This window comes from Rhopilema esculentum, chromosome 11 (genome assembly GCF_057945365.1).
Source record: "Rhopilema esculentum isolate cy_ngs chromosome 11, ASM5794536v1, whole genome shotgun sequence".
Taxonomy (NCBI): domain Eukaryota; kingdom Metazoa; phylum Cnidaria; class Scyphozoa; order Rhizostomeae; family Rhizostomatidae; genus Rhopilema; species Rhopilema esculentum.
In genome coordinates, this window is record NC_142825.1 from 11,851,864 (window position 1) to 11,865,805 (window position 13,942).

The 13,942-nt window shown below is 36.9% G+C and overlaps 1 protein-coding gene across 1 annotated transcript in view; it reads right to left on the bottom strand.

Moving 5' to 3' along the window:
* LOC135694063 (golgin subfamily A member 2) overlaps positions 1-13,942 on the bottom strand; it is a 35,194-nt gene that overhangs the window by 11,105 nt on the left and 10,147 nt on the right. The window contains exons 10-22 of the mRNA XM_065212719.2: positions 13,479-13,517; positions 12,830-12,892; positions 11,807-11,900; positions 11,297-11,403; positions 9,316-9,374; positions 8,054-8,114; positions 7,376-7,456; positions 6,797-6,877; positions 5,717-5,824; positions 2,695-2,782; positions 1,748-1,863; positions 1,345-1,370; positions 247-439 (exon numbers count right to left, since the gene is read on the bottom strand). Of these exons, the coding sequence (XP_065068791.2) occupies positions 247-439; positions 1,345-1,370; positions 1,748-1,863; positions 2,695-2,782; positions 5,717-5,824; positions 6,797-6,877; positions 7,376-7,456; positions 8,054-8,114; positions 9,316-9,374; positions 11,297-11,403; positions 11,807-11,900; positions 12,830-12,892; positions 13,479-13,517 (1,116 nt within the window). The remainder of the gene's footprint in view (positions 1-246; positions 440-1,344; positions 1,371-1,747; positions 1,864-2,694; positions 2,783-5,716; positions 5,825-6,796; positions 6,878-7,375; positions 7,457-8,053; positions 8,115-9,315; positions 9,375-11,296; positions 11,404-11,806; positions 11,901-12,829; positions 12,893-13,478; positions 13,518-13,942) is intronic.

Sequence of the window (13,942 nt, forward strand, 5' to 3'; positions counted from 1 at the left end):
AGAATATTTTGAACTCTAAAATGTCTCTGATACTTTCCTGATAACAACGAAAAAAATCAAGTAAGTCAATCTGGTCAAAAACCAACTTCCGACTGCACCCTCCCCGCCCCAATTCAAAGGAGTCGCAAGCCCGACAAGTTCGCTTTCCTTTTCTACAATGTTTCTAGACTGTCCACCGACAACTTAGGGCCGAAAAACATCTACAAGAGCGAATGAAACTTGAAAAAGCATATGTCCTAAACTTACTGTCTTGACGAAGCCTCTTTCCAGCTGCTCTAATTGATCCTTGAGCGCCTTGTTTTGCTGCATGGCACGACTGATTGTTTCTTTATCGCTCTGCATATCTTCAAGCAATGACACACGGTCAACGGCGTCTTCACCTAATCTAGCAACGGCAGACTCCAACTCTTGGATTCGTTCATCTTGATCCAAAACTAGCCTAAAATCGATATTTTACAAATAAATCATACTGTAGCATTAGTCGTGTATATTGACCTCTAAGATTGGATGATGGTACAGATGGTTGGCATAGAGGGGGGATAGATGATGGTAATTTAGAGGGCGTGGCACATAGGGGGTGGTATGAGGGATTGGTAAAGAGAGGATGGTATAGAGGGAATGGTACAGAGGAAATGATATAGAGGGGGTGGTATAGGGGGTCGTGAGATTCAACAACTTTACCAATCGAATAATTAACAAGCAGATGATGGGATAGTATTTTCGGTCATCTAGCAAGTGTGGCGTGCGTTTCGTGGTATTGCGTAAACGTGTTTTCCAGTCTTGCAGCAAAATGTAAAATTTCAGCTTTTCCACTTCACGATATTTCCAAATGCATTTGAGCAATCAAACGAGCTTCGAGATTCTCGGAAATTGTCTTCCGAAACAAACAACATGTTGAAAAAAAGAACGCCTTAAGGAACAAAAAGTGCACTTGATAAACCTGCAAAAGAATCCTGATACACGACTATTGTAGTCGTCTTGCCTCTGTGGAAATTTCCTATCTCCCTTACTCACGTAGGACTGCCTTCTTTTCTCAATAAATGCATTTTGACTAATCATCCTGTCTTAAAGCCATATTCCCTTTATATAACACACCCACCGCACCGAACCCCCGAGACACTGTTCCCCAACCCCATCACACCCCCAAGGCACCATACCCCACCCTACCACACTGCATCCCCACCAGACCACAACAAAATGCTTCAAATATGAATTTCCTTGACACAAGCGTTTTATGGGAGAGAGTTGGCACAATCCATCTAAAAAAATTGTCAAAATTCGCATTGATAGTAACATGACAAGCTGCCATATCAAACTCCTAGAAAATATTGATTAAATACTTACTTGCTTAATCGTCTATTCTCGCTGACCTGAAACATAAAGGAGAATCAACATTATTTCAGTTGGAAGAACTTTGATTCTTAGAGCATTTGGAGCTGATATAAGCACAGACTCTAACGTCAGCAATTCTACATTGTAACCTTAAGTTCTATTCAAGGTCAAACAATTTTTCCACTTGATTTCATCATAAGCGCCAGCATTTTGAAAACTTATAAGTAGATTAAACCTCTGGTCCCTAAACCAAATTTGGTACCAAAACGTTTGGAGTATTTTTCAAAGAGAGATCGTAAATTGAATCAGAACAGTTTCTGTCCAAATAATGACAATGGAGCGTGGAAGGGAAAACATGTTAATTAATTTCAAATATATTATAATATTTGTCATCTCAAAAATATTATCGTTTTACCTGTATGTCCAGTTCATTTTCTATACTTGACTTTTCGTTCGTTAGTTTCTCGATTTCGCCTGCAGCAAGATGGGTGGCTTTTGTCTGTTGCATTGCCTCTTTATCGAGCATTTCCGCTGTAAGGGAGAGTTAACATACAATTCCATTTTTATGACTTGATCTGCCATGTTAACAAATACATTGGTAACAAAGTTGGGTTTAAATCAAGAGTCCAAATAAAAAGAAATTAATTGGAAGACATCTTGACAAAGTCAGACAAAAAGGCAGTGTTTACAAAGTAACAAAATGCTAAAAAAGACAAGCAACTAACTAGATTAAAATCATTTTAGTAGCGTAGAGGTGGAAACTATGTAAAAATGGCAGAAGAAAAATTGCGATTTGACGGAGGATATGCTGTCAATAGAAAGACATCTGTAGTCCTGGTTGAATTCTCAAAATATATTTGACTTAGCACTTTGGCATTTTAAAAATGATTATATGTTTTTTAAATAAACAATGAAACAATTGTTTGTTGATTTGATACGGAAAGCATAACTAAAGCAGTGAGCTACTGCCTCAAAGTTTAAATCTATCAACCATGTTTTGGCTTCTAACCTAAAAAACGCGTTGTTTAAAATGCCTGATAAATAATGTTCACGGAAACTTTAGCTTTGGCATTGCATCAACTAATTGAGATGCATTGTAGATTACCAATACCTAAACGCCAAGAAGATACTTGAAAGAAACCAATTTCACATTAAAACTGGTATACATTTAGTTGCGTCTAAATCGTCAAGAAAAATTTTGGAAGTAAAGAGAACTTTCACGAAAAGCAAGAAATGTGTTGATGCGAAAAGATGTTCACGGAATTCAAATATTCATGTTGGGCCTAGACGTCTAGCTTGGCAAAGAAACATTATCGATAAACTAACTTTGAAATCTTTCATCGTTAATAAACACGTACTCACCAATTTTCTTTTCAAATTCAACGATCTGTTGCTGTGAAAGGGCATCCTTCGATTCTAGCTCTTCAATTCGATTCTCATACTTTTCGATCTGATTATGAAAGACAAAAAAATGTTGGCTATCTCTATACGGCAAAACATAAGGTTTTGGATTGACATAAAGGCAAAAATTCATAATTTGAAGTAACTTATGCAGCCTCAAAAGCTACAATTCCGCTTTTCACAAAACAAATAAAAAATGTTTGCAGATTGAAGAATCATAAAATGTTTTCCAGACTTATTGAGATTAAAATGGGTTTCTTTTTGTTAAGACAGACAAAATATCTGAAAAGGAATAGAAGTTTTTCGTGGGAAAAATCAATTGATTTGAAAATTGTGTGAGAATTGAGACACGACGGCTTTTGGGAGGGTTCGGAAAAATGGTAGAAGAATTTAGACATTTGCCTAAAATAAATCAACAATGTTGGCAATGTCAATAGAATGGAAAAAGAGTTCAACTACCAATTCTATTTGCTAAAAGGTGCCTGGCATTGGCCGTACAATGTGGCCGAGTAAATGGAGTCTAGTACCTTCTTACAATCCCATCACCTCCGCAAGATGGATCCAGTGGCGAAGCTAGAGGTCATGCAGGTCATGCCAAGCATGACCAAAAAACTTTCCAGAAAATGATTTTTAATTGCTCGTTAGAGACATGCAATGCAAGTTTGAGATACAATGAGGCATGAAATTAGTATTGTCTTAACCTTTTCAGTCTTTTCAGTTTTCAATCTTATAATGGCCTTTTTTGTTATTGATGTTGTGTAAGATGAGAGTATTGAGATTGTTTCAGAGAGGAACTCTCTATTTTCCGATTATAATCTGTTTTGCCAAACTAAGAATAATGAATTTAAAAGAAATGAGGTGTAGCATGAATATTGACTAGGGGACATTAATTTTTTTATTTGTAAAAATAACACTATTTGTACTTGTAAGTACATTAGCTCTAAGAAAGGAATTAGGGAAGGGTCATCGAAAGTGTATTTATTTTGTCATGTATCAGAGCAAAACAATTGAGACATTTTATATAATGTTGTGAGAATCAAATCTAACTGTGCTATGTTATCTAAAAAAACCTTCCTTCAGTATCTGTCAGTTTAATCAGGTGAATCAAACTGCTCTTGAAATAGTAAATATTAATAAATTGAATGTCAGAGTTTGAAAGCAAGATAACATTAAAAACAATCAAAATTTTGATTTCAGAATTTAAAAACATGTTTAGCACCTAAAGCCAAGGCTTCTTCAAATTATGTCTCAAGAAGGTTCTGAAAATTATTCTTTTGCAAATTATTAAAAGTTTTATGCCCACCTAAGGCTTTTCTGGGTATTTTCACAATAGCTGAAAACACTTTTCTCAAGGGAACTGATCTAGCATTAACTTAAATGGGGTACCTTGCTGTGGTGCCGAAAACCCTGTTTATTTTTTTGCCCAAGTGCATGACCAACTCTCGGTTTTTATCGCCACTAGATGGATCGTCAAAGTTTGCTCAAGATAAAACAACCTACTCTTTTCATTCAAATCTGCATGAGTGGATGTTAACTCGAGTGTATCTTACTTGAAGGGGCGTTTGTTGAAGGAAGATAGCCACAGAAGACAATCAAGAAGTCTCGGTGATATTTCTATATCAAAGTGACGCAGAGAGGCAGCCAATTGCTTAGGAAATGCCAAATCTCACACGGAACGTACGCAGCAAACAATTTGCAGAGTACATAAAAAAGACAGGGTTAAAAAATAAACCGATGTATTTTGTATCATACTTGTGGAAACACTAAGCTTAACCTTATGGAGTTTTGCAGCGTTGGGCAGCGCTATGCGGCGCCGTGGAGCGTTTTGTCGTGTTTTACAGCATTTGTATCTATGTTCGCTGACATGGTGGTGGGTTAATATAAAACGCAATAAAAACAAAAAAAAATTAGCTGCATCGTAATCAGGATTTGTAGCATATGATGCAGTCTTAAACACAGGGCTGAAAAATTGGCTCTAAGCATCTTTCTTTAAGCTGCTCAATCTTTGCAATGTACCAAGGGGAAATTAGCAAGTTTAAAATCTGTGCTTGCTTAACCTTCGTTAGTAAAAATCGGCCTTACATCATGCATAGTTGCTAATGATTATACTTTAATAATGCAATAAGAAATAATGTTTCTAGCGTGGTATAAGCAAGTAAAAGATTACGGGGACAAAACAGCGGATTAGGCCCACATCTTTCAATTTGCTTGTAGCTTTCCTGTGTACCCAAAACCGGCGACAGCTGTCGAAAACTTTGAACTCAAGTACAATGTATCTTGAAAATCCTTACCAATATTTGGTCAACGAAGGTATCGTGCCGTACCAGCTGTGTACTGGCAGCGTCAAGGCATGCAAATTTCATAACGGTAGTCTTATATTTGGTCGGAATGCGGGGGCGTGCAAATGTTTGGATCAAGTGTGGGCATTGTAATGGAGGCGCTTTGGTTGATTACCCCAGACATGGAAACCGTGACACCATAAAACAACCCTTTTTAAAATGTCGGGACATAAAACTATGGCTGTTTTACTAATTTTCATTTTCAAAGACATGCTGGAAATTTGATATTCTGCAGTTGCTGGCAGGAAAAGAGCTTGTAAAATGATGCATCAGCATTTAATGTAAAGAATAAATATGTTGCGATTCATCAGGGAACTGAAAGAAATTTGTGGAATTTTAACAACTTTGAATTTAAAAACTGTACCTTTGGCTATCGGCAGTGTAGGGAACTTAAGAACAATGACATTTATGTTAAGCTAGTGCCGAGGACTCTGCTTTAATCAGTATCGCAAAATCCTCTGTCAATTCAAGCAGCATTGTCACTTCAATGTTTTTATACGGGCAATAATAAAAATCACACTTTGCTCATCTATTGGCTTGAATCTTACAGCCCGAAGCCAAAAATATGAGTAGCCGCCATTTCAATTCCCCCCTCCCTAATATCACCCCCACCCCCAAAACTGAAAGTAAACATGACCACTCACCAGTGCACGCTGATCGTCAATCGCCAATTCGAGGCTTTCAATTCGCACGTGATTTCTTTCTAGAATCTCCCCCTTTTCTGAACTAAGCTTTTCTAAAAGCTTTGTTTGCTAAAATAAAAATCATGAAAGTGTGAATAACAAAAGCAAAACGATATCAAGGATGAAAAACAGAAGAATTCAAGAATTGTTTCATGTTTACAAAACTATGCAAGAAGAATTCAGTTAACTATACTTTGTTGGCAGGCGTCTGGTTTTGGAAAAAAATTCAAACAAACATCAACAATATTTTCGCTGTAGACATTGAGTGAAATTTTACGGTTTAACTACTAGGCGCCGAACTATAGGGTTATGTTGGAGCAAAGTCATGTGGGGTCATACGAAACAACCCGAACAATTATGCCTATATTTGTTTACAATAGAGTTGAATTCTGATACAACGAACAATGATTCGCAGCAAAGAAACAATGAAATAGAGATTTTCCTCCGACAGGGGTTGTAAGGGGGCTAATTATTGAAAAACCCTAACGAGGGGCGTTATATGCTTTAAAGGCATTGAGCCATTGTATATGTGCCTGCTCTACAGGAGACAATTTGCATTCGCATGATCACAATAGCTTCATGTGATATCGGCATGCACAGTTGGAAAAATTCTATCTACGGAAGCTGTTTTGTAAACCAGTACAAGGCAAGCTCATGTGATCAGTTTCAGGCCAACCAATAGCATTGCAGCATGAAAAACATGACTCAATGCATTTGGGTATACCTACACCCTCTCCCTCTATGATGATTCAATCCCTTTAATAACTCTGTTTTGTACAATGGGTTTTGATTCTAGCGAATCAGGTCATGAAGAAAATTCCATGTAACAGTCTATAAGATGGTGATATCTGAAAATCTCAGACTAACGAAAGGCACCAGAAATCTCACCCGAGGATGATTTCGGTAAAACGTTGCCCGTCCTTGCAAACCCATTAACCCGATAAAGCGATGTATTCTGAAATTGGCTAAGCTTCAGCAACCATATGCAAACATCACAGTCAAATACATGGTTAAAGGAAAAAGACGATGAACAACACATACCTCACTGAGCTTTTGCTTTAACATGTCATATTCAGTGTGAAGTTTATCCCACGACTCTGAGCTACTCGAGTCTGATGACAACTGTGACAACAAACAAGGTTACGTTAATGGACAAGAATTTAACCGATCCATCAGTAAAATTTTCTGCGTAAAAAGCGGATAGATAAAATTGGGTGTCCATAAATTTTTTTAAAGATCTCACTAAAAGGCTCTTGCCCAACCGGCATGCCTTGTGACTATATTTTAAAAACCGGCCTAATATTGTACTGCATAAAAATACAAAACACAATCAATTTCTCAAGAGAGCCTTCAACAAATGAAAAAGCATTTCAGAAGGTGTCAGTTTATCAACTTTGTCAAAATAACAAGCTTATGCCCCCTCCCTCTTTTCATTTGGTCAAAAACTGGGAGGGGGGTAAGGCTATTGTTTCGATAAGATGACGTCACATTTGTCCATTATTTTAGAACGAAAGACTGTTATTAAAAAAAATATTTGCAAAAAAGTTAAAAATATTCAGCAAAACAGCAGCAAAAAACATGTGGTATTGCAAAAATGAGAAATATAGAGAAATAGGGAACCTGTTGAGCGATGTTCTCCGCTTTCTGAAGTTTGTTGGTCAATTCAGAAACTTTGTTCTGCAACTTATCACTTTCAGCAGACTAAAATATAAAGGATTTGAACATCAAAAAAGTAAAACTTAAGGTAAGTAGGGGACGAAAAGTTGACTCTCAAGTTTATTAGTAAGAGTGGAACCAATGGCTTTTCGCGATATCACAAAGCTATTGCTCCCTTCGTAAGGACATCAAGGAAACAACACAGACTAAAGCAGATTTCAAGGTAGAATTAAAGGTCCTCAAAATCAAAACAAAGATAGTTTCTTCGTTACTTCTAACCAACTTCCTAATAATTGTGCCAGCAATTTGTTATCCTTTATTTAACTGTCAAAGTCTACTTTGAAGGGAACTTTCGAGCATCAAACACACTTAGAACCCTACATGCCCATACAACCAACGACAAAAGAGCGCTCTGGCTCTGAGCCAACCAATTGCTTTTAGATATCTAAAGTTTTGTCATCGACCTTTTAATGTCCAAAGATGAGTTTACATAATCCCGAACTTATCCAGCCCCTAAACACTCCTATCCTACCCAACTCCCTCCAGCTCCACAACCCAGCATGTTAGTAGTTAGTGGTCTGTGGGTCTGGGTAGTGGTTTAATTTTTATTTGTAAAGAATAAACAGACTGACAACAGCGAACCTTCGTGGCTAGGATTTCACGCAGCTCAGACGTCTGTTGAGATAAATCCTCTTTTTCTTTTCTAAAAAACGGACATCAGCAGTTTGAGTAAAGATTATGGCAATGGAGTATACAGATTTTAAGTAAAAATAGAAGCAAAATTATCACAAATAATATAGACACGATGGACATAAAAATCAGAAGATATAATGAAAATTTACACATTATATTGATTGAAGAATTATGTGAAGAAAAGGCGAAAAGTGAGATATAACAGAAGACCCCGATTGTCACTTGATGGACAGTTGCTGATTGGTAGATGTAAGTCAACCAATAGCGCTATTGGAATGTTGGTAGTGATCACGAGTTAAAACATAAAACATTCATACGTGCCCACGGACCTTACCCATCCACTTCCTCTTGAAATAAATGCGCCTTAAAGAAGATACCAATTTTCAACAATGGTAGGTCTCTTTTTGTTTTTTTGACCAGAATGAATGGCAAATTCCAAATAGAAAAGTGGACCAGTTACTCCTGGAAAACTTTCTTTCTTGTGAGAGCCATTTGCCTAAGGGGAAATGACCCTGCTTTTCTTTCAAATATTTTCTCGCCTATACTCATCCAAAAGTTTTAAAAGCCACGCCAACGCTGATACACTTAAAATCTACGTGGAATGTTTACAGTTATTCACAAGAATCGTTTACATAACGAGCAAGGTCTTTGCCACAAGAGCAGCCGAGGTTTCTTGGTTCAAACAAGAAACATAACTAGAAATTAACCTGTAAGCAACTCTAAGACTATACAAATGGCTAACGTTAGCGGTTACAAAGTATACTAAGAAAGATCTTAGTATGTTCCATTCTAAATATCGATCTTAGAAGTATCAGTGAACAATGTTCACAATGCGGAAGAGATTCAATCCACTAGACATCGAGAACATGATAGATAGCTTTGTAGCCATGGGTTCAGAATCACAAAACACTATAGGGTTGAGTATCTTTATGATTCGTATGGCCCATTCATTCAATAAATAAAGAAAGGCAAACACACTTTAAGTAGTTCTAAGCGCATATGACTGTAGCTGAAGATATCCTGGCACTAATATTTTGTTTTACTTAAATGTTTGTATATTGTGAGCTGCTGTAAACTCAATATATGTGAATTACGAATGCTGTTCATATAGTATCATTTGTCATTTCATTAAGCATGTCAATCTAATCCCAATAAATGAAAATGATAATTGAATGGGGAGTCTTGAAACTTAAGGATTCCTTTATACTCACACAGCAGAGTGACATCTAGTGTTGGATTTCTCTAATTCCTGTGCCAGGTCTTTGTTGTTCTGGACGGTAAAGGAGAATGAAAACTCAACAAAAAATAAGACAAAGTTAGACTACAAGCCAAAGCTTCTTTTTAAAATTCTCAGATTGCATCTATTTCACAGCACAGAATCTGGTTAGGAGCAGTATAAATGATCGATGTATTTGTATTTGTCTTTGTATCTGTTTCTACCTAGCATCCGAAGGTAGTTTTTCAGGACACTGAGAAGCTTATGCAGTATCTCGGGCAGTGCCCTGGTCCTTCCTCTCGATGTGACCACACCTCGTGATTCCGGCGCCTGGAACTACAGATTGCTGGCAACTCTCCTCTCTCTGGGTGAAAGTTTGGTCATTCCAGGTACTCGAATCACGTACCCTTGGGTCTGTAGTCAGCGATCCTAACCACTGAGCCATCCACGAACTATGATCGATGTGTGTTGGGGGGGGGGGGGCGGCGGGGGTACTTTCAGAAAAAGATCGCATTTACTAAAATCAACACGGTGCACCCCCTCAGCAACAAACAAGCCAATTATAAAGAACCAATTATAAAGAGCCAATTATATAATGTCTGAGAAAATAGTTTACACATCAACTGAAACTTCTGTTTTAAACATTTAGAAATACACCAAGAGAAAAACATTTTAAATTAAAGTTATCAAAACGACCACAAAAATATTTTTCTCTAATAACAATTCCTGTTTAGTCAATATATTAAAACACTCTATACACATGTTGAAGCTGACACCAAGCATTGTATCAAAGGGAATGCTAGAACAAGCAGGAACAAGGCAGAAAATTGAAAAAGATATTACTGATAAATAGAAATAACGTGAGAAGAAGTCATGATTAGCCTAATCAGTTTATAAACGGATAAGATACGAAAAGGTGAAGTAGAGACTTAATCAATGAAAGCAAATTTGGTGACATAGTCATAAAGTAGATAACAGTTTTTGAAAAGAGATAGCGGATGACGGGTCTTTAATTTAATTAAAACAGGAAACTACCAGAAAACCACTGAAGAATTTTATCATGATTAAAATAGGGAAATAAGTATGGTGTAAATGATTAAAATTTTCTTTTAATTAAATAATGAGCAACGGGGCATGACTGGAGACCAAGTAAAGCTACAAAGGAAAATACACAGGGTATTTGATCGACTTTACTGATTCGTAGAACTATTAAGGGATTTCAAAACTTTGATTAAATGTTTGCAACCGTGAACTTCTCAAGGCGAGCAGCCAACAGCAAAAATTAGTAGCTGCGAAGCAAACAAAGTTTATAATAGAATTGGAAATAAGCGATTATATGGAATGAGGTATCCAACTTGTTACATTTCTTTCTGATAGAGGATGGTCCGTAGAAGAATGACTATCCGAAAGTTTCATAAACATTTATCAATTCTTTTGCGGTACAGAGCTTAAAAATGGCTATGAAAAAACAAACATTTCACAACATATTACTAGAAGCTTTTTCGTCTGACACTCCTCAGAGTATAAAAAACCAGAACAAGGGTCTGAAAGAACACGATGGAAAATGTATACCCAGTTGTGGATCGAAATAGGCCAATCAGAAAAACGCAAGCACATGACCAGCAAAGTTGTCCAATCAGTGCCGCGTGCCTAAAGAAAAATTACCACTAGAGACTAAGAGAGAAAACGAACTCCTTCTGTCTACACAATGGTGGCTTTTTCGTTTGTATGTAATGTAGATCGATTCCAAAATTGCTAGATGAAAATACGACTGAGCTCTGCCAATTATCTGAAACATGTCGTCATTATAGAGTTTTGCACAATATGGGTTGTCTAAAAGATGTTGTCCGATGGCAGAGTCACTAGTTTTTACTGTGTCTTTAGACCTACAAGATCGAGGAGGCTATTCTCTTTGAGGGGCAAAAGTTTATCAAATATGTTTGTTTTGGTTGATATTTATCGCTACAGATTTTTACCTTTTGATATTTTTCGCAATTCATTTGCAAGTTGGATAAGTTTCTTTCCAATTCAACAACTCTCTGACGTACGGCCTGGAGTCTGTTCTGTAAATCCTCGTTTTCACCTACAAAACCAAAGCAAACATAGTAAAAATAAGCGCAAAAATGAATCTACAGAAACACAAACATAGACAAATCATAAAACTAACGACAATGGGTATCATATACATAAAAATGTATACCGTATTTCCCCAAAAGAGGGCTCGGGGCGTTCATTTAAAAGTCCGCCTTTGAGGGGAGGCGCTCTTTCGAGGGGGGCGCTCTTTCGAGGGGGGCGCTCTTTTGAAGGAGGGCGCTCTTTCAAGGAAATACGGTACTGTATTTTCTCAAATAGAATCCGCTCTCAAATAGACGCCGCAGTTTTCATGAAAAAAATAGTAAATTGAAACTGTCATTGAAGAGAAGCCAGGTTTCTTGAAAGGAAAAAGAATAAAAACAAAGTAAACATGCGTCAACACTAAAACTGACCCTCCTTTTTCTGCAATTTCTTTTGCGATCTTTTGAGATTTTCTTGTAATTCGCTTTTGTCAGAAACCAGAATACCAATTGTTTGAATATGAACCTATAAACAAAAAAATTCTTCAAAACCTTCGTCTAAATCGAGGCTGGTGTGAACCAATAATAACAACTAGCACATGCGTATACGCATTTGTAGAAGATATAATGGCAGATTATATGTAAAAAGTAACTTTTAAAATTTTCTATTTTCAGCCCAATGCAATCTTAGGAAACGTAAGATTGCAAAAGATTAAACAAGAGAAACGTTAAAAGTTGCTTGAGTTGGATTCTCTTAACCTGGGTACAATCCAAGCCTGGCTGACAAAAAAGAATCTTTGGCTGGGTTTATGCATGCAGGTTATATTTGAAATCAATACTTTTGGGCCATTAGATGGAAATCGCCTTGCTCATTACAAGATATTCCTCTTTCGTCTAACCAACGAAATCACACTACACGTTTAATTTACTTGACTTTCATACAGTCGACTTCGCTTACAGTCACAGTCACTTTTGGGCCATTAGATGGGAATCGCCTTGCTCATTACAAGATATTCCTCTTTCGTCTAACCAACGAAATCACACTACACGTTTAATTTACTTGACTTTCATACAGTCGACTTCGCTTACAGTCACACTGCTTTAAGTCTCACTACCCATTACAGTCACATGAAATTCAAACCCAAAAATGCAGAACTATTGATTTTAACTCCGCTTACAGTTATACTCCGTTTGCAGTCTCAATTTTCAAACAACTTTTGGTGTTAATGTAACCAGAGTCTAATGTATAAGAATATAGATGATACATACAGAACACTTTCTACAAGCTCTCTTCACAATATTCAAGACGACGCAGTAATGACGCAGTAATGACGCAGTAATGACGCAGTAATGACGCAGTAATGACGCCGTAATGACGCAGTAATGACGCAGTAATGACGCCGTAATGACGCAGCAAGAGCAGAGTCGACATTCAAAGACACAGACTCAATATACCTCAAGCTGCTCTTTTGCTGCTCTTAGTTCTTGCGACTGCACCCCAGAGCCTTCCGACTTTTCCTTAACAAGAGAAAAACAAAACAAAAAATAAATATTTTGCAAAACTGAAAAGAATACTAAGATTGACTGTTTCGTGGTCTGTTTATTTTGGCAATTATTTACTTGGTTTATTGGTTTTGTACATTATAGCTGCTTCAAAACACATTAAATGAATATTAACAAACCACGTATAGGTTTATGCCCCTCTCCCCACAATATGCATGCGTTCTCTGCTTGCAAATCAAAACCTTAGGAATTGCTGCAATTCAGTCAGACGTTTTTGAAGCCTATCAAACCCGTAGGTGGTCCCTGAATCGTGGGGCTAGTATCTACTATTTTTCGTTATAAAAACTCCAAACAACATTTTCCTTCGAAAAACAAAGTCTTTATGTGGGCTACTGAAAAGATCTGTTGTTGAAAACCATTATCTAAGTCTGACTGCCTCAAGGGCTGAGAAGTTTGATCTGGATTTTTTATACACGCATTACGCCACAAGAAAATCACACTGCAGTCATGACGGAGAGTTTATCGTCCTTCGATGGAAACATCAATACTTGACAAACAGATGAGCTACCTGGATTTTCAATTAAAACGTCACTTAACATACCTTTTTCAATTTCTCTTGATAATGTATTAACATTTTCCTCTAATAGACAAAAGAAAAATCGCATAACATATGATACGGTCGTGAACTGAGTCAAAAACAAGGGTCCATTGACAGAGATATGCACGAAACGAGTAAACATTGTGGCTTGACGTTATATGTAACATTAAAACATTCAAAAATCATACAGGTGACATAAGAATGCAAAATCCCTTCTGTGGAACATCCCAATAAATTATTTCAATCAAGTCTTTTGGAGATATACCGTTGTGAATTGAATAAAAACCCATGTACTAAATCCATCTTTTAAACTTTCTACATCTTTAAATTTCTTTAAATTCTAGCATTAACGGGTGTGTCTCTAAATGTGTCATTTTTAAGCAGGTACCCCATCCCCTAAATCCCCACATACTGTATGTACTAAAGGTGAAAGGCCAATACCAGGTACAAAATGTAGTTAATGCAAC